General features: G+C 43.1%; 1 protein-coding gene across 1 annotated transcript in view; it reads right to left on the bottom strand.

The window, feature by feature from the left end:
• The window catches only part of LOC146805425 (E3 SUMO-protein ligase RanBP2-like), a 427,039-nt gene that overhangs the window by 238,257 nt on the left and 164,988 nt on the right, over window positions 1-23,794 (bottom strand). Inside the window, exons 13-15 of the mRNA XM_085622638.1 lie at window positions 21,474-21,635; window positions 21,023-21,160; window positions 19,085-19,231 (exon numbers count right to left, since the gene is read on the bottom strand). Of these exons, the coding sequence (XP_085478764.1) occupies window positions 19,085-19,231; window positions 21,023-21,160; window positions 21,474-21,635 (447 nt within the window). The remainder of the gene's footprint in view (window positions 1-19,084; window positions 19,232-21,022; window positions 21,161-21,473; window positions 21,636-23,794) is intronic.

The raw sequence follows: 23,794 nt of genomic DNA on the forward strand, positions 1-23,794 counted from the left end.
TAGCTTCTCTGGGGAAGAGCAGAGAGAAGAATAAGGATAACGGGGGCTCTAATTAGGTGCAGTTGAGAGTGATGTAGAGTACTGTTTTTTTTTTTTATAAAAGAGTAGAGAAGGAAGGAAGAAGGAGAAAAAAAAAAAATCAAGCGAAAAGGAAAAAAAAAAGGGGTTTTGGGGGCACGGAAGGATCTATAATACACTGCTTATCCTACTTTCTTTCTTTTTTCCATTTCTTTCTCTCCTCTCTCATATCTTGTGAGCGTATTTGTAAATGTAACAGTAAAGACAGTAAAGATAGTAAAGACAGTAAAGATAGATTAAAACAGGACAGGAGTTCAGTAGGAGTGCTATCTACTGGAATTTCCAGATAGATAAAGTAAGGGTTTTCCATGGGGAGGGGGGAGGTCTGGGTGGGCACGGGGGGGTGGTGCAAGTAAAAATTTCTAAAAAGTCCTCTTTTTTTGCCCGTTGTTACATTCTTTGGGTATGGAGAATCATGATTCTGCAAGAGAAAGTTAGTACTATTAGTATCGCTAGCATAGGTTTTTCTTTTTTTTCTTTTTGTAGCTATGGCGTGAATACCTGGTTGGGGGGTGGAACTTGTCTCTATGGATAAGCTTAGAGTTCTTTCGTGGAACATTAATGGCCTTCGCTCTAGCCCAAGAAAATGGAAGATTATGCAGTATCTCCGAGATTTTGATGCTCAAGTATTGATATTACAAGAGACGCATCTTACGGAAAAAGAGATGCTTTCTTTAGTTAAAAAAAATAGATGGGTCGATTTTTGGGTATCTACTACACAAAACTCTAATACTAGAGGGGTCGTGATTATCTTTAAAAAATCATTAAAAGCCAGGTTAGTTGAAAAACTTGTTGATTCAAGTGGGAGGTGGATTATTGTTTCTGTAATTATAGCTGGGGCCCGAGTTACCATAGTAGGCTATTATGGGCCTAACCAGGATGACCCATCAGTTCTAAGTACCGTCTTCTCCCATCTTCTTCTTTATCCAGAACCGATCATCCTGGCTGGAGACTTTAATGTGGTCTTAGACCCTCTCCTTGATAAATCTTCATCTAATAGACCTATATCTTCATCTAAAACTAGGTCTCTTTTACTTGCAAAAATGAAAGAGTTCGGATATGTGGACGTATGGAGGCTTAAGTCTGGTTTAAGACAGGGCGTCTCATTTCGGAACTACAAATATCAACACCAGTCGAGGATAGATTTAGCATTGGTCAGTCAGGAATTAGTTAAACTGGTGCAAAAGGTCTACTATCTCCCCTTTCATCTCTCTGACCATGCTGCTCTATGCCTTGAGCTGGTTGGGCTGTCGGAAACCACTGCCACTGCCAGAACATGGTCGTTTGACCGCTCGTTCCTTAATGTTCCAGATGATATTTCTTTTTTAAGAACTGAAACGCAGTATTTGTTTTAAAACAACACTGGCTCAGCTTCGTCCGGCTCTGTATGGGACGCATTTAAGGCTTTTTTGCGTGGCCTAATTACCAACAAGGTCTCATATAAAAGGAAAACTTATAGAGACACGGTCATCTCGTTGGAAGCAGATTTAGCTATGGTTCAGGATAATATCTTGTTACATCCTGTCGCTCCTCCAGAAATATTAGAAGAATGGCAAAATAAAATACTTACATTAAAGGGGGAACTGGGTTCCATACTGAACTTACGAGTTCTTCAGAGATGGGAGGCCAGTAAGATGGCCCACTTTGAATACGGGGAAAGTGCTGGAAAGCTTTTGGCTTGGAAAGCAAAAACGGATCGTATTAGAAATAATATTGATCAAATTTCGGCAGAAGGTACGGTCCACTCAGCGGATAATGATATCAGAAATGCCTTCCGTGATTATTTTAAGAACATATATCATGAGGATAAGAGCATCGATGCACGACAAGTTGAGGACTGGCTGAGTGGAGTATCTCTTCCCTCTCTTTCTCCTGTTCAGAAAGTTGCCTTGGATAGACCTATCACAAAAGAAGAGGTAACTGGAGCTATCTTAGGTAGTAAGAAGGGCAAGGCATCAGGTCCGGATGGCCTCCCTTCGGAGGTTTATCAGGTTTTATTACCAACAATAGTTCCCTTCTTAACTCAGCTGTTTAATCAGATCTTTTTGGAGGGGGTGTATCCTCCTGAATCTTGGAACGAAGCCTCTATTACTTTGATATTAAAACCTGGTAAACAGGCTGACAGCTGTGGGTCATATAGACCAATTTCTATTCTAAATTCAGATTACAAGCTTTTTTCATCTGTCCTAGCTAAAAGGTTGGGAGAGGTGGCACCCTGTATTCTACATCAGGATCAGCGGGGCTTTGTGAAGGGTCGCCAGCTCTTTGAGTTGACCTATGATCTGATGGGTGCTATCGACATGGCGACTACGGACTCCTTGCCCTTAGCTGTTATCACGTTGGATGCCGCCAAGGCCTTCGACAGGGTAAATTGGACACAGAAAAATGTGTTGACCAATATTATCTGGAGATACCAAATCAAGACGCAATAATAGAAAACTAAATGAGAAGTGGTCTTCGTGTTGGGCCATTGAAAAAAATATGTTTTAGTGTCCTGAGAGAAGTGTGTGTTTTGAGTGTATTCAGAATGAGTGATGGTGATCCAAGAGAGGAGGTGATTTTCAACATTAATTTATGGTATTAATTTAATTTTGTTGTGTTGTATTGTTTGTTGGATTAAATAATTTTTTTTTTTTTTTTAAAGAGAATTATGAAAAAAACAAGGATAAATAAAATAGGTTATTGTAAGAACAAATGTAACAAAAAAATCTAAAATAAAAATATGATATGAAAAATGAAATAAAACATTTGAGGGAATGCTTCTGGGTCAGCGACTATGTTGGATTACCTCCAGTTATTAATGCAGCTAGGTTGAGCGGGAATGTTGATTTCATGTGTGATGGTTTGTTGTCCCCGGGTACCTGAACCTAAAAGTATGCACTAGGGGGTGTCTTTTTTTGGTTGGGAGTAGCACACCCTCCTTGTCCAGTCTGGAGCCACTGGGATGATACTGATTTTCTTGAGAACTCAGGGCTAGAGGGTTATTGGTGGAAAGGCGTACAGGAGTCCAGAGTTTTAGTCTAAGCTGAATGTGCTCCATGTAATAGAAACTTTTATAAAGTGATGTGCAGAAGTACTGACATTGTGCGTTCTCAGCGGTGGCAAATAGATCGAGCCAGGTATCTCCTCATTCTTAGAAGAGTCCTTGCGCCACCTCTGGGTGCAGACGTCAGTCGAGATCAGCAAAACATTGACGGCTGGGTTTATCCACACAGGCATTCAGTGATCCCGCCAGGTGTTGTACAGCCAGGATAATATTCTGGTGCTCCAGCCATGTACAGAGGCGTAGGGCCTCCTTACACAAGGTCCACAATGCCCTGCTTGTTGCAGTACAACATGATGGTGGTGTTGTCAGTAAACACCTGGACCAGCCTTCCCTTGATGGATAATAGGAAGGTTTTCAATGCCAAGCAGTCGCCCTCAGTTACAGAAGGTTGAAAAAGGAGCTACGCCACTGCCAGAGACCAAAGTACCCAGGTGACCCCCCCCCCCCAAGCCAGAAGTGATGCATCGGTCTCCACTGCCTGCTCTGGGTGTGGGAAGGGAAAGGGCTCTGCCACCAACCCAATCGCGATTCAGCAACCACCACTGCAGATCTATTGCAGTCTCTTCTGAAATCTGGACCAGGTCAGAGAGATTTGCCTGGTGCAGTGCCCACTGGGACTTCAGATCCCACTGCAGAGCCCACATATGTCAAGTGGTGAGCTTCAGCAGCAGGACGCAGGAGGCCATCAGAGTCAGTTTCACCAAAATCTAGGATCAAGGCAAAAGCACCGGGATCATAGCCTTAATGTCCTAAACTCTCTGCTCCAAAGAGTAGGCAAAGAACTGAACCGTGTCCAGAATGGCTCAGATGAAAGGGAGTGTCTGTGAAACAGTCAGGAGTGACTTAAGGACGATAATAGTGAACCCCAACGAATGGAGGAGGTTCGCTGTAGTCTGGAGGTGGGTGTCGACCACCTGTGGTGAGCTCGCCTTCAGCAGCCAGTCATCAAGATAGACGAAGACTGAAACTCTGACCTCTGAAGATGGGCTGCCATCACTTTCGTGAACACCTGAGGGGGACAGGTGAGGCCAAAGGGGAGCACAGCTAAATGAGAATGCGCATGGTGCACCATGAACTGCAGGTACGTCTGTGGGCCAGCAGGACAGGAATGTGGAAATACACGTCCAGAAGATCTAACGCTATCATCCAGTCCCCGGGGTCCAGGCCACACAAGACTTGGGCCAGGGTGAGCATTTTGAATTTCACCTTTCGCTGGAAAAGCATACAGAGTGCGAACTTCTAGAACAGGGTGAGGCCTCTGTCCTTTTTCGGCACAAGAAAGTAGCGGGATCCTGCACCTCCTGGCATAGCAAGGAGAGGTGGTCCTCCATCAGCCGATCGAAGGACGGCGGCAAAGGTGGCAGGGTTTCCAGAAACAGCAAGGTGTAACCCAGTTAAACAATTTGAGGTATCCACATATCTGGTATTATTTGCCATTAGCGCATGTGGTTCCTGATTTTTCTGCATGGCTGTGCTGTGTTGAGGGCACCCTAAAGGGGCTTGGAGGCTGCAGTAGCTATAGGGGTAGGGGAATTTTACACTACACTGGCTTGGAGTCCCACTTCCTCTGTGAGAACTGTGTCTACTGATACGAAAAGGACTAGGAATCCTGGTGGCCTTGAGGGTATGGCTGGTATTGCAGGCGCTAGTGGGAGTCCCCACCGTAGCCATGGAGTGGTTGACCAGGGGAGTTTCGACATCCTGGCAGTGACTTGACTCCCCAGGAGACCACCCCAGGCCAGAAGTGATGCATTGTTCTCCACCGTCTGCTCTGGGTGGGTGAAGGGAAAGGGGTCTGCCGCTGACCTAATAGAGATTCAGCAACCACCACTGCAGATCTTTTGCAGGCTCTTCTGAAATCTGGACCAGGTCAGAGAGATTTGCCTGGTGCAGTGGCCACTGGGACTTCAGATCCCACAATCCCACTGCAGAGCCCACATATGTCACCTGGTGTGCTTCATCAGCGGGACGCAGGAGGCCATCAGAATCAGCAGCTTCAGAGTCTGTCTCAACAAAATCCAAGACTGAGGCAGAAGCACCGGGATCATAACTTCAATGTCCTATACTCTCTGCTCTAAAGAGTAGGGAAAGAACTGCACCGTGTCCAGAATGAGAGCTGCGTGGCGTGTTGTAGAGGGAAAGAAAGTATCACAGAGTGCAGTAGTGTGGAATTCCAAAGACTGGATTACAGTGTTGTACAGTGGAGTAGAGTAAAGTAAAGTGGGGTACAGTATGGTGGAGTGGTATAGACTGTCGTAGAGTTTAGTGGCATAAAGTAGCGTGCAGTGGAGTCGCGTGGATTGCAGTACTAGAGCAGTGTCTAAGAGTACAGTATGGAGCAGCGGTGTAGAGGGTGTTGCGTAGAGTGTCAAACTGAAGTAGATTGTAGCACAGTGGCATAGAGTAAAATAGAGTGCTGTAGACTTGCACTGCCAAGAGTACATTGTTGTATATTGTAGTGCTATACAGTGGAGTATAGTGTGATAGAGTGGAGGGGCGTTGACTGTTGAGTGCTGTACAGTGTTCATGAGCGGAGTACAGTGGAGTGGAGTAGAGTTGGGTGGAGTAGAGTTGGGTGGAGTAGAGTTGGGTGGAGTAGAGTTGGGTGGAGTAGAGTTGGGTGGAGTAGAGTAAGGCAGATAAAAGGTATTCAGTGACACACTGTTTACGTACTAATATCAATGGATGTCTGTAATCTATATACATCAATTCATTATCACGATGAAATAAGAGCTCTGGAACATTATTTAGGCATGAGACCAATAGAATTCCACCATCATAACAAATTGATGATGGACTTAACGAAATTTGTTCTGGATAACAGCTATTATTTATTTCAGCAACAGGTTTATCACCAAGTGAGAGGCGTAGCTATGGGTGCAAGTTTTTCACCCAGCTACGACTGTCTCCACATGGGGTGGTGGGAGGAGATGGTTGTGATATCAAAATATGCGGATTTATGGTCAAGCAAAGTAGTGAAATGGGTTTGTTTTATAGATGACCTGTTTGTGGTATGGCACAGTGACAAAGTGCAGAGAAATTCATTTATATGTTGAACAATAATGAAATAAATGTAAAGCTTACATATGACATTGGTGATACCTTTATCTGCTTTCTAGATGTAGAAGTTTATGTGTTCAATAACAAGATAGAAACAAGACTGCACCGTAAACCTACATCAGGTAATACCATCCTACACTCCGGCAGCTTTCACCCTAAACACACAATCCACAGCATACCATACGGTAAAATGCTGAGGATACGGCGAATTAGCAGCAGGGAGGAAGATTTGGTAAAAGCACAGGATGAATGTAAATCTCGCTTTTTGACCAGGGGCTATTCAGAACGAACGGTGGATGAAGCTATCCACAGAACAAGAGCCCAACCATGTGATGACCTATTGTCCAAGCCATCAGTCAGCAGTATTAAGCAAACTTCTAGTTTGACATCCACTGATAGCAGCCCTAGATTGATCCTTACATATAACAAGCAAAAAGACAGCCTGAGAAAAATAATAAAAAAGAATTGGCATTTGGTGCAAAGTGACTCCTCAGATAACATATAGAAAAGCTCTAAGTACAGGGGACTGCCTGGTAAATAGTAGCCCGGAAATAAGAAAAAGTTCAAACTGGCTGTCTAACCGTAAGGGCTTCGTAAGATGTATGATATGTAAGGCATGCAAACATGGAGAGAGCAGGACTTCTTATCAAACACCGTTTAAGGACAGTCCTACTATAATTGAAAAGATTTGGGGGTATATGTGCTGGAGTGCTCTTGTGGACTGCCGTATATGGGAAGGACAAAACTGCAGGTCCACAAGAGAATACTCCAGCACATACGGGCCATAACCAATAGTGATACTACATAACCGGTGGCCCGGCACTTTAGAGAGGACCATGCAAACAACTTGGACCATCTAAAGGACTTCGTGATTAACTGTTTTCCTCCATTGAGACGAGGGGGGAACAGGGAGCAGTACCAAGGCGTTTAGAAACTAGACACATTCTAGAAATGGATAGTAAAAGTCCTCAGGGATTAAATACTACAGAGGACTTGCATACTTGGCTTTAACAACCAAATTTTAGAATCATACTCGATTTATAATTATAAGGAGAACAAATACCATAAGGTTTTTATCACACTGAGCCTCTTACCTATAGAAATCTTTTTCTCTCTTTTTTTTTTTTTATTTTTGTTATCAATTGTGACATGGGCTCATGTCACAATAAGTAACATAAGCACTTTATTGGTGTGTCCATACTCTGGGAGTATTAGGACCTCAAATTGTTTACACTATATTTGCACAGATTTCTTAATAAAAAATTGCACTGTATAGAAACAGTAATATGTATACAAGAGAAACACGTACTAGGATGATGTGTTTTTTAATGTCTGGTGGGGGCTAATGCAATAGAAAACCCAAAGAAACTGCTTTTAATATGATATGTAGGAACACCTGATCTATGCACACAGTAATGTAAAGTATTTATACGGTTGTATGGTAATTGCGTATTTTGCACATAGTTTGAAAATGTTATGATTTTGAATTGTAAAAGAACTTTTTAAATATCAGACATATCTATATTTTATATTAAAGTATGTTTCTACATAAAATGTATTTATACATCAATCTGGGTAATTATGCATATGGTTTCAGAATTTTAGGTTTAAGTCACAAAAAAACTACATTGTGTCTTGCCAAACCATAACTGTATTTAAAACAGTGATTTGTGCGTAATTTTGCACAGAATGTCCACATGTAAATAATGCTTAGATATTTAAATATCTAGGATTCAGACAGACATAAAATATATTTTTGTTATGCATAAGTATGCAGTGCAATATGTGAGAGCAGACGAGTAGTCTGTTTTCTAGATTTATGAATAAATCATGCACTTGTCACTTTAAAAATGGGGAGAAAAAATGTAGCATGTCATGTGATCAAGGCCCCTGGAGGGTTAAAACGCATCATGGCGGCAGAGCACACAAAAATAAGTGAACTGTTGCACTAAATAAGAGGAGTCCGTGCCTTTTTGAATCCTGGTATCAGAGGATCGTAACAGAAAAGGAGTGCAGGAGATCGATAGATATACATACACATATATATATTAAAAGGTTTGGGGAGTAGCACGCTGGAACCCAGGAAGTACCATATTTTTAAACAAATGTAGTTTTTTTTAGCACAGTAAGTTTTCGGTATTTCTTCACTACGTGCATTTTTTTTATGAAGAGCTAAATATGTAAAAAAAAAAAAAAAAAAAAAAAGAAAAATTGTAGAACACAATTTTTGTGTAATATGGTATATATGTGTTCTTTTAAAATAGTTTTATATATTTTATGTTTTTAAATTATTTTGTAAGTACTGCGGTACTTACTAGTTCGTATCGCGATAATCTGATATTTTTTTTTACATTTAGAAATTATATATATTTTTTCCCTACCTATTACCACTTTAATAAACTGGTAATAGGAAGGGAAAAATGATAAAACATAATACTTACCTATATCTATGACCCTAACTCATAACAATGGAAAAGTGGCCTTTTAACAACATGGCTGCCTTTAACTTCTGTAAAGGCGGTCATTAGCCAAAATAATGACTTGTCATCACCTCGTACCGCTGGAATTTGGCTAAACTACTGAGGTCACAGATATCACTAAGTTTAAATACCTTAAGATTGTTAAAAATGCTTACTCTGCCACTGAACAGGATGTAAGCTAAAGCATATATCGTAAAGGAGAACTCCCTAAAGATTTATGCACTGGAACGATAATACTCATACCCAAGGCAGATAAACCAAGGATAAATGGAACTCATACCGCCCAATATCACTTATCATTGCAGACACTAAAGGTGTTGGTAAATAGACTACCAGGGGTGATCTTGGACTTGTTACACCCAGACAAGAATGGATTGATAACTCATAGATATACCAAGTTAAACCTCCACTGCCTCTACAACAATATCATGGCAGCAGAGGCCTCTCTGGATGGGACTATAGAGTGGCCCTTTCTGTTTGCAATCATGGGGAAAATGGCGTTCGGAACCAAATTTATTAAATGGATCAAAGTTTTATACACTAATCCCAGAGCCTGACTCAAAGTAAATTTGACCCTCAGCCCTCTATAGGGAAATCTCCATCTAGAGGGATGCGAAGTAAGGATGCCCTGTCACTGATGTATTTTGCTCTGGCGATAGAAGCTTTAGAGGAATGGATACGGGTTGATGCCCTGGTGTGGAGTTGGAGATGGTGAGAATCCTGGAAAGAGAGAGTATCCTTATACGTGGACAACGTCCTAATGTACCTAGCAGCACAAGAAGACCGAGGAGACTCTGGCAGATCTTCAAACTATAGAAGACATATGCAGGAGTGTGCATAAACTGGGAGAAATACCTAATACTACCGATAGGCAGCTGGAAAGCTGAGAGCTAATTACCTCTGCTGCTGAAAATAGCCACCCAGCACTTCATATACTTGGGAATATGGATATCGAAAAGCGAAAGAACACAGTACGAAGATAGCTTACGCCCCCCCTACTCCACAGTCAAGAGAAGGATATTAAGCACTGGAGGGCGCTACCATTATCTATCCTAAGAAGGGCGTCCATCTTCAAAATGACTGCATTACTCCAGTTCACATACGTACTGCAGAACAGGGGCGGCTACTCCACTAGGGCGGAGGAGCGTCTCCCCATTGCTTTCTCGCAGTAATAACTACCATTTTATGTTTCTACTTCTCGCACTGCGAGAAAGTAGAAGAGTTTGGTTGTCAGCAGGCGGGTCTGCTCTAGGACAGGGGAGGAGTGGTTTGCCCACTTCTGAGGCCACTGACTGTTTGGTCAGCCCCCTGTGGGCCACCCAAACCAGTCATGCACACTCTGCCCTTACTCTATGTAGGCCATTGCAGCGTTGTGACTGGCTTAGGGGAGGGAAGCTGCCTGCTTCCTGTTCCTTAAGCCCCCCCCCCCCACAAATCATGCTGGCCACGACTGCTGCAGAACAGCCCATAGGCAATCCCAGAGGCGTTCTTCTAAATTGTATACAGATTACTATGGTCCCTGCTATGGATGTATAGCCTGCCCTGGACAACGATGACAACCTTCCAGAGATCTGGGCGCAAGGGGGTACTGTCGAACATTCTTAGATACTACGAGGCAGCATAGTGAACAAATGGGCATCTGCAACAGTAGATGATCCAGAATTTAGAATGGACCTGTTAAATCTGGGACAGAAAGGATACCACCCATTAGCTGTAATAAGGGCGTATGGGAGTAGACACCACCAGCTAATGCAATCATAATAGCTATTTGGCATAAATTCACTAGAGAATTGGGACGGGAGAACAAACGGACACCAAAAACCTCATTATGGTTGGGAACAAGACTTGGCTCAGTGACAAAGCTGCCAGGCTTTCACAAATGGGATACAATCGGCCTATCAGTGCTGGAGGATGTATGAGATGCAAATGGTATAGTACCCTTTGAGTACCTCCAGGCGGATTATGAGATAGCAACAATGGAAATATTTAAAAATCTCGAATTAAGGCAAGCATTACAGGTGAGAATATTTAAGGGTAAGAAACAAAAGAGGACTTCCCCACAGAGAGGAGATTATTGGATGGATAAATGGCCACAAAGGTAATTTCCTTCATGTATGCCCTTTGATGAGGAATACACAGGGCGAGCAGGGGACACTGGCGGCACGAAGGCAGAAAGACATAGGAGAGCTGGATGATGAGGACTGGAGAGACACACTCCAATTCCCTAGAGAAGTGGCTAAAAAGTAAAATTTTAGACTCATCCAGATAAAAATACTACATAGCATGTACTACAACAGGGCACTGTTGTTCAAAATATGTGGGGACATGTGTTTGAGAAACTTGGGACAGAAGGGAACCTTTTTGCATACACTATGGGACATCCCCAAACTCTCTGGGAAGAGGTGCTACACAAATTGGAGGAGGCCACATGAATGACTACTGAAGCACAAGCGCCATTTTATTATTGAGAATATGGAGGAATCAGTGGTAACGTCCTGTAAGAGACTGCAGATTAATCTATGGTTCTTGCTGCCATAAGGGGAAATTGCACACAACTGGGGTAGAGTGACATGCCCCGGAAACCAAGACTGGGCATTGGGCATTAATATATGAGGAACAAGGGAGACGGTGGTATATAAAGGACGGGGATGTTCCCAAAAATTCGAAAATGTGTATGGAGATGGCCCACAGGGGATTAGAGATGAGGGAATCAGACAATGACGCACTGGGATTTAATGCGAGGAAGAAACAGGTCAAGTGGGAAAGTGATTAAAGACACATGAATAAGGCCCAGCCTGGGTACAGGGACAGTGAAGGAAAGATTCACCCAATATATTATGTTGATATCATAGAATCTCTGATGAGGGGTTGGCGAGAAAGGGGGACACAAGTGCCGAATATCGCTATGCTGGTTTTGTTTTTCTGTTTTATAAATTTATGTGCTAATCATGTCACAATAAAACGACAAAAAGAAAATCCTTACATATAATACCAAAAAGGATCATCGGCACATCATAATCTATAATCCTATAACATTTCATGAAAATTCAACTGGCGTTTGGCCGCCTCAAGCGAGTACAAAGTCTAAAATAAAATGCATTGGGGGAAAAAGGCATTGTGGGACCCCCCCACCCCTTTTTTCTTTGCACCCCCTTGACGAGTCAACACAAAACTTAGCATCATCCGTCTGTAGGAAAAGCGATAGGTCTGCAAAGTTTTGTGGAGATTCATCAAACAGGCATAAAATTATTAACTGTCAAAAATAGGACGATTTCCCATCTCTGGCAACCCAAACTATAACTACAATGGGGATACCGCCAAGTTAAAGGGATATTCTAGTCAAAACCACTGAATTTACCAGCTCTAGTTATCTCCAGTTAATAAAACCTTTGCCCTTAAGTAACTATAACATGTGCCCCTGACACGCACATTGCTGTCATCAACGATGTCATCAATGACATCATAGAGCATATCCTGAGTGATGGAATATGTGAGGTAATTAGCAGTGCATGGCAATGGCGCGAGTTATAGCACACCTCAGTTGTGCTCCACAGGACAAATAACTTGTGAACCACCTCCTGATGGAGATGCCTCTTGTGGTCGACAATAGGACAGCCCTGATGTTCAAGGAGCTAGCCAGGTGGTTTGCATGCCCAAGTCCAGAGTCTCAGAGCATCTTGACAGAGAGGATAAAACAGACACCTCCCTGCTTGTTGATGTACCACTTTGCAGTCGTATTGTCTGTCAAAACCTGAATGGATTGGCCAAAGCCATGGCAGCATGGCATTGAGAGCCAACCTGTTCACCAGCTCTTCCAGATGTGCAAACCACAATAAGGTGAATCCATCTGTCACTATGGTAGCCACCACTGGCAGGGTATGCAAGTACTTACCTTGGACTAGGTTCTCATATGTCACCCACCAGCTCAAGTCCACTGTATTGCCAGAGAGATCATGATAGAATCTGCAAATCTCCTTGATGCTGGAAACACAACTTGCGCAGGCACCACTGGATTACCCTCATGTGCCTCCATGCATGCGTGATCAGAAGCAGGCAAGTAGCCAACAGACCAACCAGGTGTAAGACTGTCGGGACCTGAATTAGGGTTCCCGTCAGAAAAGTCCAAATGATATCCTGAATGTCCTGCATGCTCTGTGGAGGAGGGAAAGGCCAGAGTGTGGCCATATACAGTACTGGCCCTAAGAATTGGACTACAAGTTAGATTTGGGGACATTGATTGAAAACTTGAAGTCGTACAGCAGTGCTGCTGTCTTCTGCAGGTGGAGTGACACCATCTATGGCAAACCAGATGAGTAGCTAGTCATCCAACTATGGGAATACAGCAATTCCCAGCTTCTGAGATGGGCTGCAACCACTGCCATCACCTTAGTGAAGACTCGAGGTGCCGAATTTAACCAAAAAGGAAGAACGGCAAATTGGTAATTAATGGAACCTACCACAAACCGTAGGTACTTCCGGTGGGACTACAGGATTGGTATATGAAAATGCGTGTCCTGCAGGCAGAGGGACACCATTTAATCCTCCACATCCAGCATCAACAACATTTTTGCCTGGGACATCCTCCTTAAGTTTTCCTTGCCCAGGAATCTGATCAGATTCCAGACTTCTAGAATTGGATGAAGACCACCATCCTTGAGAAGCAGGAAATACCAAGACTAACACCCCAGCCCAATGTCCTGCTCTAGCACCAATTCCAATGTATGTTCCCTTATGCAACAGCATCATCTCCTCTTGCTGCAGGATCTACGGATGATCCTCTGATAAAAGGGAATGCCAGAGGGTTTTGAGGATCTCGTGGAAAGTGTAGGGCATACCCCGTGCCGAACTTGTCAATGAAAGAGTGCCGTGCCTGAAGCTCTGCTCAGAAGCCACCAGCTGGTGCGTCTGTGTGCTGAATACCAAGGCTGGTAGTCTTAAATACACTTATGCCTCTTTAGTCCACTGCAAGACACTCCAAACCCCTTTACCTCACCCTTGCAAGTTCCTGCTTTCTCACTTTGTGACTTTTTTTTTCTCCATCTTTCTGTTCCTCAGTCTTTCTGATTTGAGGGTTTTTCCCGGTCTTGCTCTTGGGAAATGTCTGAGGCAGAAAAAGAAGTGCTGGTCTCTAAAAATAACTGCCGGTGGCCCATACCATAAACCATAGCTCAAAATAAGCACTGAGTATACCCCTTTTTCACAATGTGCAGGACCGGCTGGTGGCCTATAGAAAAGAGCAAAATGTGCTCCACAGCCACACTACTGCTGCTTCCCAGGTGGTGATGGGTAAGATAAGACGAGGAGGAGGCGTAGCAAGATTAAACCTGTCAGCCACATCCCTTGCTTCTGCAATTACATTGCCAGACAAAGGGGTTGGGCTACTGCCAAGCAACCTGGGTAAATGGACGCTGCTGGATCTGGAATCCTCTGCTAAAAGACCTGGATTTCCAAAAGCGATGAAAGCACTGGAAACTTGAAACTCTAGAGATCTAGCTGTGGGGCTCTGCCCTCTTCAAAACGTTGACCATCTTCTGGCTAAATAGTCTCTCTCGATCAAACAGCATATACATCAGGGTGTTTTGCACATCAGCAGAGAGGCCTCTTGACTGCAGCCTGGCATGCAGTTTCAAAGCCATGGCGGAAACCATAGCTCTTGCGTGTCTAGGACTGCTTTGATGTGGCAAGAGGTGCTTTCCATCATGTACTACCTTAGCAAAATGGTTTCACAGGTATTTGAACAAATTAGGAACAACCATATCCCAGACTGCATGAGAGCAACGTCTCAACAAGCAAGCTCCAGACAGATAAGCGTCCTTCGCTACTTCTAGCTTTTTTGACTCTCTGTCTGAAGAATGGGATGGAAAAGATCCTGCATTCAACCTAGCGGTGGAAGATGTGAAGAATACTAGGTTCTCTGGTGAAAGGACAAAAAGCAGGCTTCCAAGGGACTGGGCCGATTGTAACAGGTTATGTTCTGGGTCACCGCAGTACACTGAAATTAAATGAAAGCATTTAATATAGCGCACAGCTACTCAAGCTTGAGTGTCCTGGTGCAAGCAGGTGGTAGGTCGCGGATAGCTGAGGAAGGGCACATTTTTAAAAAGCAAGGTTTTAAGATTCTTCCTAAAGGTTAGCAGATCAGTGGTTGGTCTCTGGAATTCTGGTAAGTTGTTCCACATCCGTGCGCTAAGGAAACCAAAAGATCTCCCCTCCCGTACGTGCTAGGCCTGATTTGGGAATGAGAGCAAGATATGCATTTGATGATCACAGGGATCTAGTTGAAATATAACGGTTTACACGCTTGTTTAGGTAGCTGGCCACTAAGCCATGAAAGACTTTGAAAAAAAATCACCATAGCTTTGAAATGGATTCTTTCCTTCATGCGCAACCAGTGCAAAGATCTTAAAACGGGGGTCATATTAGACCTGGGTTTAGGTCTCACAATTGCTCTGGCAGCCGCATTTCGCACCACTTGTAGGCGCTGGACAAGGCAGTTGGGCAGGCCATGGTACAAACTGTTGACATAGTCTAGTTTCGATGTTACCAGGGCTTGCACCACAATCTTCCTACTGTCTAGTGATAGTAGTGGCAGGAATATTTTCAACATGTTGTGTGTGCCAAAACAGGCACCAGTTAAAGTTTGAATCTGAGAGCTCATGGAAAGAGCATGGTCGATGACAATGCCCACGTTTTTGACTTTCTCCTTAGCTGAAGGCAGAGGAGACAGGTCCTTTGGCCACCATGTGCTCCAACTATAGGTTTCAGGTTGACCAACGAACACTACTTCTGTTTTATCTGGGTTGCACTTCAGCCGATTTATCTTGAGCCAGTTGAACACATTTGTGAGGCAGGATCTAATACTTGCACCGTCAGTCAGTTCCTTTGTCACAAGTGAAAATCAGTTGTGATGTAGGCTTTGACCACAATTACCTTACCACCTCAACCAGGGCATCACTGAGTGGAAGGGGTGGTACTACCATAGTAGAAGCTGCATGCAAAACATCCTTAAAGATATTAGGAGCGTTTCAACACCTCAGCAGCTTTTTTTTTCTTTCTTTTTTTTAAAACAGCATGGTGCTGTGCCAGCAGTCTATCATTGTCTGGACAGGTATCAAGCCAACTGGCATCCTGCATAGCTAACAAATCAGAATCGGGGTGCAAGAGTTTGTTGTCATCCTCCAATCATACTGGGGATGCTAGGCTGAATCCATCCCAAAAATGGTATAGATTGTCTCCCAGTAGGCAGGGTTATGGGTTCACTTAGCCTGGTACTGTTCCTCCTTCAGTAGGTGTGCAGCCTAGATGTCAGATGTATTACAGGTGGCAACATTGAATTTTGAGGTGGTGGCAGAGGTAGCGGCAGCAACTAAGCCTCAGCCGGAGTTAGATGTGGCACCGGAGTCATCGGAATAGTTGCTGGTAATGACATTAGAAATGGAAACTCCATTAAGGAGTCCAAACCAGGCAATGTCAGAAGAAACGAATATGGCGCCAGAGGAGCACTAGGCACCAATGGAGAGGTGCAGACCAGAGCCCCATAAGGCCCCACAGATCCACACAGTGTATCAGAGGGGACTACTGCCCTTCTGTTCACGTCCATTACGACCTGTAAAGGGAAGACGTGGAAGATAGGGACAAGGGTTATCATGATCTTAACCTCATCCTGACCCTTGGCCTTTCATTACCACTACCACATCTCACAAGCAATACAAAGTTTGGGCTCGAGTTCTTTGATGGACTTCGAATTCATCCAAAGGTAGAGGTCACCCGGGACATCACAAAAACAAACTGAATAGGAGGAAGAATCCCTTTGCCAGTGGCCTAGCAGAAAGGGGGTAAATAATGTAGAAGTACCACTGCAGAGATTTCCCTGCCAGCTACACACAAACTATTACCACAAAGTACAAAAAGACAATAGGCAGCTCAAGGCAAAGAAAAAGATTAACAAAGGGACTGCTGCAAAAGGCAGCATGCAAAAAGGAGGGGACGCAGGGACACCCAAATCACACCAAGGGGACAAGCACATAAGTACCAGCACAAAGTACCAGCAATTAGGTTGAGACCAAAACAGCCATACACCAGATTTTCATGTACATAGTCAAAAATCAGTACCACTAGAGAAGAACTAAATAAATCTCAAGACATCAATAAGGGTGAGGTAGACCTAGGCAACAGAGTACATGCACTGGAGAGAAGCACAGATTGACAGAGTGAGGACCAGGGGGAACTGAACACAATCCTACAAGAGAAACCCGAATATTTAGAGAATTGGTCCTTCAGGACTATTTTGATCAGAGGCATGCCCAAACGAGTGGACTTTTGAGACTGGTTTCTAGAGGGTGTGCTTGCAAACTACCGAAATACAAAGGTGAGAATCCAAGTCAACTGCTAACTAACAGAGTAGTCTGTATAAGAAGAGGGACGAGGGGTAGGTTTATCTACTCTCGCCAATATTTTCTGCTTTTGTCCTACAGGTCCCTTCGCTGAAATTCAGGGACAGCCCAGAAATTCAAGGATTGAAATCAGGATGTAATCATTTTAAAGTTACAGCCTCAAAGAGAAAATTGTCCTCTTCCTCACAAACCGTCAGATTTCGGTGTTGGCTTTGTTGAATTCAGGTGGCTCCCAGGTTAAGAATCAAACTATCCAAGTCAGAAGGGTTAAACACTGCTACATGCAAACAAACACATGGAGACTTTAACCTCTCATTTTCATTTTGATGGGTAGATAATGAGACCCATAATTTGGAAATAATTATAGCAATAACAGCTTTAAAAAAAAAAAAAAAAAAAAATGCAAGTATCATGACCTGTGCAGTAACCTCAGATCTCATATCTATACTTCCTAAGTGGGGTGCTCATCTGTAGTGAGAATGACAATAATACCTTGACCTAGAATGCAAAAGTACCTGGATAGAACATGTGGTTGCTAAAAAAATATCGGTGTTGCTCAGAGTGGAAAAACGGCATATGAAATGGTAGAAAAAGAAAAACCATTAAGAACATTGTGGGGGCAGTACTTCATTTTCGGGAAATGTCGTTATTTGTCCCAGGAAACAGAGTGCTCCGTCTGATTGAGATATCAATGGAGACACTACACATGCTAACTTCAAGGGTCATGAGGGTAAACAGAAAATAAATTACTGAGAGGTGACGTCAAGTGAAACATACTGGCGTGTGTGGTAGGAGAAAGGGGAAGAACGTGCTGTCCAAATGCATCTCATAACATATGATGATGCCCATTTAAAAAAAATAAAAAAAATAAAAATACAACTTTTAAAAGTGGAAGTTAAAAAAAATGTAAAAAACGGTTCAATGGCCCATTGACCTGGAAAAATGATAAGGTTATGAGGAGGATGTCTTGCTGAATACAACAATATTAATTGTTATATATAAAGATTTAAGACAAAAAACCTTTAATGTTGATGAGCGCATGAGGGATAAGGATTCATTAATCTACACACTGAGCTTTCTGTTTTTAGGAGTACACTGTTTTTAAAAAGCTGTGCTGGACAAAAATAATAAAGATTACTTGAAAGCCATGAAGATTGTGAAAATGTCACATGGTGAGGGCCTAGGACTACAAGTACATTTTGTATAACTCCCACATATGATTTGCAATGCTTGAACATGTACTTTACCAGAAAGGAACAAATAGACCATGTGAAAACTTACATTCAAAGAAGACAACTCTCTGAAAGCGGAAGAATTCAACTGTTAAGAGTAACATTTGACACCTTGTTCTCAAGTGTTCTAATAACAACACTTTTTAAAACAAAACATGCTAATTTTCTATACAGACACAAAGCTTACATTTTCACTTTACAAAAACACAGCAAGTATCAGCAACAACACTTAACTCAGAATCCTGGTTTAGGTGTTAAATGCCTAAAATGAGTTATGCGTATTTGGTAGGCATTTCAAAATTACTTTACACATTTTGAGTCTCCTGAGGAAATACAATTTCTCATTGTCCACTGAGACAGACACTATCTCGTTCCCTTAAAAGCAGAGAAATCAGATCAGTCTGCTGGCAAGATTCTTTTCAGTGCACTTGTTTCCTCTGCAGTTCTCCCTGTTACTAGTTGCTGCTCTATTTACTATTTGATTTTTAAACAGGCTCCCATTTCATTAGAATTTATTGTGGCCTCATAATTTTATACGGTACTGTCTCACAGCTACTGTTACATCTCTGACATCTTAGGAGATGGTTAAGAAAAAGTGAAGGTTAGACATGGAGGATAATGTATTATACTATATGCTGCAAGGTAATGGATTTAAACAAGCAACAAGGAGATAAAATTACTGGCAGTGACGCCTTCATTGAGAATTTCCCAATCCATACACAAAATGATTTCAGGACTGTAGATCTACAGAAACAAAGCCAAATAAAAATAAACGTAAGATAGTCTCAACATCACCTTCTCGGCAACGCTGGAGTCTGCAAAACTTTCATCTATGATCTTAGACAAATACATCTTGCTTTTCTGCAAACAGTTTGTACAATCATCTTGCTCCTCTGCTGAGATTGCATCATTTTTAATGTCTTCGGCTTTTCTCTGAAAGATCTGTAAAGGAAGCAACATTTTTTTTTAAAAAGAGACAAACTGCCCGACTACATCATTTGTCCATTACTATCCTTGAGCAAATATCCTGGAATTTGATGCAGTGACCCTTCAAAGTGATACAGTAACCCACATACACTATCTAATAGTCTTGTGCATATACTGTAGTATTAAAACTATAAACGAGAGGCCCTCTGATGACTCACAAAAGTTTTTATTTTTTAAAGACAGTAAAACTGCAAAATTATCAGGTGACTGCCGCCCACTAAGATTTGCGGAACAACTGTATAAGCGTGCTCTGTGTCCCACTACTGCCTATCATAACCTAATTCCCTCTTAAGGCGTTATCACCTGGCACCACAGAAACTAAACTACATGTTCTGATATCCACTGTTAAGAACCAACTTTGGTGACCAAGAACCAGGTATCATACAACTGCTGGTAATTTATTACCCACATGTGTTTCATAGGAAGGTACATTTAATTGTTTAAAATTGATGATACTAGGAACAATACAAAAAAAAGAAAGGTTGACAACACCCAAAGACCTGAGGTATTTGACTGAAACAGAACATACAGCACTTCTCATAAAACAACGTAACCAGGTCCAGAAATAAGTGAAAAGACTGTTGGAGTGGGAGTGAAAGGCACACGCATTAAACTCAGAAGCCTTCTTTCTGTCAAAATTACACATTGATAGGCCCATCAACTGCGATTTTCATTTGTCTTTGTGTAATCACAACAGTATGCAGAGAAAACATTTTACACCTTTCATTCCATCATGGGCTATGCATGTAAACCTCAACCATCTTTTCAAAAAAAGAACTGTACTTATAGGCGTTTTCTCCACAGCACTGATTCTGAAGAACATATGTGATTGTTATTGTATGCTTTATTCACTCAGTAACTCAACATGTAGAATTCACAAGTTTGACAGATGGGATGGAACATACTCTCCTATAGGCATTAAAATGCAAGGCCCCCTATCATTTTTTAAAAGACACATTCAGCCTTAATCCATAAATACAAAACAGTGGAACATTAAGTTAAATGAATTACAATAACTTTCACTGTTTATAAATCAGCTCAAAGGGTATTGGGATTTATGGTGTTCTATACACACTGCCATCTGTGAAGAATTCCTGACTAGCACTACTAAGTTCAACACTGCTACAGGCCGAAAGCAAGCATGGTTTGTATGGAACATGTGCTCCCAAGATCAGCTACATTAATCCTTGTAAAGTTATTTTAAATATTGGCGTAAGAATATATTCACGTGACCTTGAAATCCGTAGATTTGGTGTTGTATTTTTAATTAGCCCAATATAGAGTATCAAAATCTAAAGTGTTTGGATACTGTTAGAGAGGATTTCACATGAGTGGATGCATCACGTTTAGATGCCTCTAGGAATGGACACAGAGATGTTAATAGGCAAGTATCAGACTGCAGATGGTTTGAGAGCCTTGAAAAAGACGGACTTCGAGTGTCATAAAAGGGAGAAAGAAAAAATAGCTGAGAGGGCTACCCCAATGATTAGCTGCTATTTGAACTGGTAACATTATTTCAGAGACTGTGACTGAAACTCATGCCCGTAATGGTTTTGAACAAAAAAGAGCAGAAAATTTGAATCAACTTCAATGGCTTGCCCAAAATTTGAAATAGAAGCTCAACAATTCTACGTGCTTGGGACCGCTAGCCACAGTTGATAAAAACTATACGATGAAGAAAAGATTCACTGCAGAGCTTTCAATCAACCTAGTACAAAAATATTAAAACATTTTATCCATGCTTACACGTGCAAGATTCCAATAGGACACCACATTCTTTATTTCATCAAAGGTCCTTATTGCATCATCAAATCTGCCGTCAACCACATCCAATGATGCAAATGCTATGCGTGCCTCCTCTTCATATTTGGATACTTCATGAATCTATTATAATAAACACAAACATTTCAGATGAATAAAGTAGTCAGACTGATGACCAGTAATGCAACATTTGTACACTCCATTGCATAATTTTCAAAGCTGTAAAAGAAATACACTTAATATTGTGGCCTAAAAAATGGCTTGCTTGGTCATAAAACTTAATGTATTTAAATAAAATAGAAACGTTTTTAGAGTTCAGTTATGAAAACATCTGGGCAGCATCCAACTTAGTTTAGGGGATCTTTAAAAACTTTACTTCAGTCCACACATTATGTAGAAATCAAGAGTCACCACTACATTTAATTTGAGGTAATACCGGGATATCTTGGCTGTGAAAGTGCTTGAACAATGGGTCAATGGGTTCCGGAATATTCTTCTTCTGCTTGATGTGATCGAATAGCGGCAAAATCTTCTTCCAGTAATGGACGCAGCGCACCATGTAGTCCTTCTGGTCATAATACGAATTCAAATTGCTGCCCTAGAAAAATATAGATAAAGGAGTGTTAATGTCATTCTAATCATCTGAGAATATTGGCTGTAGCACAATGCAAAGGTCCACAACTAACTCCTCCATCGACTCATATCGACCCACATTCTTCTACTGAATGCAACAGTAACACCATGAAATCAGACCGGCCTTTATCAAAAAGACAGAGTAGCACTATTATTGGTAACAGTACTGTTATAATATCAGAACACCTTCATCAATGTACCTTTGTTGGACTTGGCCCTTTTTGCGGGGTCATCTTTTGGCTTTCCTACTAGCTTTTTTTCGGACATGGTGTTGGTGGTTCTAGGACTCTGGGCACTTTAGTACTGCTGTCCAGTGTAAGGTGTGTGTGCTCTCTATGGTAAACATGGTAAGATTGGTCTACACCGGTTTGACATATTTAATTTACGTGTCAGTCCCTTGTAAAGTGATATCTCAGATACCCGGGGCTGGTTAATTAAATGCTACTGGTGGGCTTTCAAACCTGTCTCAGGCCTCTGTCATTGCAGGGCCTGTGCGCAGTGTTACTGCCGCCGTGGCGTGGAACCTAAAGTGTGTGCCATGTCTGTGACCCCCGTTTTTACTGCATATCAGTCACCCCTAAGGTAAGCCTAGCTAGCCTTATGGGCAGGGTGCATTGTAGGTAAAAGGTAGGACATGTACCTTAAGTGCGTGACATGTCCTGGTAGTGACAAACAGCCATTTTGGTATCTAACTGCTGTGAGGCTGCCATCCCATAGGAATGCATTGAGGATTCCCTGATAAGTGTTTAAGTGGTAATTCCTGATATGAGAGGAGCAGCGTTGTCAAATTTGGTATGTTTGGAATAGTGATAATAAATGCTGCGTAATGGTGTGAGCAGATTTAGGAACACCATTTTAGAAATGGCACTTTTAGAAGTTGGCATTTCTGTGTGCTGTGTGTCTGCCAGTCTGATGTGTATTGCATGTCTGGCTCTGGAGTAACAGGGGCTGGTGAGGTGTGCGCGACTCCAGGGAGGGCAGGGTGGGTCAGCGCTAGTCTGAATAGGGGATCTGCATTTGGAGTAGTGAGAGTAGTCCCCAGACCCTGAATAGGTCTGTGCCTGCCTGAGTGAATGCTGGCTCCGCCCTTCTGTGGTGGTTTGAGGACCGAGACCCCATCTGACTAAGGAGGGTGTGAGCACTGTAAACAGAGTGCTTCAACACCCCCCAGAACCAGTTGAGACTAGTTCCCCCAAGCCCTGTGCCAGGGCAGAACAAAGAGGAAAATGATGTATATATACTGGGGCTGTGACCCCATGAATTGTGCTTCCTTGTGACTTGGGGGGGGGGGGGGGGGGGGGGGGGACTTGCTGCTGCTGGGCCCCTGAAGGGACCGCCACGAGGAACTGCCTCCCTGCTGGAGGGTCCTGTGAGCTGGCCTGCCTGGGCCAAGCCTTGTGCTCCTGGGACTTTGGGCTTAGCGCCTCGAGAGCGCTATATTTTTTAATCCAGGAGTGCTGGTGGCCAGCAGCACGAGGCTGCAACGTGTGGAGGATTCACCCGTGCCTGCAAGAGAAGCGGGAGTCCACCCCGCTGTTGTGTACCAGGTGGTCGTGCTGCATCGTATTTTGAGGGAATCCCGACGTGGGGATTCCCCCCAGGCATTACCAGAGATAGCGGGGGCCCACCCCGCGTTTAGACCTGCTGAGCAGGAACCCACCCCGCATTTGTGTCCTTGTACAGAGGGAGCCCACCCAGCATTTTTGGTGCTTCTGTCAGAGGGAGCCCACCCTGCAATTGCGTGTATTTACAAGCGGGAGCCTACCCCGCACTTTTCGGCCGGAGAGGAGACGCACAGCCGACCAGGAAGACAGGCAAGGATTTCCTGGATGTAGGCGGGCAGGCCGGCAGTGGAGACGGAGCTTCGTGGGCTCTTCCTGCCTCCCAGGGGAAGTCAGGCAATACGGTGCCCGACGTGAGGCGGGGCACCCGTTGCCGGTGAGGGAAGCCCCGCGTGCCACGAAAGGAGTCAGAGCCGTGCAGGCTCCTATCTGCCGCAAGGAGAGAGAGAGAGAGAGGGAGAGAGAGAGAGAGAGAGAGAGAGAGAGAGGCAAGTCCCCGGGCATTGACGGCTCCCGTGGGGAGATTGGATCAGATTCCGAGGGATCCTGATAGCAGGGCCTG

Source organism: Triturus cristatus, chromosome 8 (genome assembly GCF_964204655.1).
Source record: "Triturus cristatus chromosome 8, aTriCri1.1, whole genome shotgun sequence".
In the NCBI taxonomy this organism is placed as follows: Eukaryota; Metazoa; Chordata; class Amphibia; order Caudata; family Salamandridae; genus Triturus; species Triturus cristatus.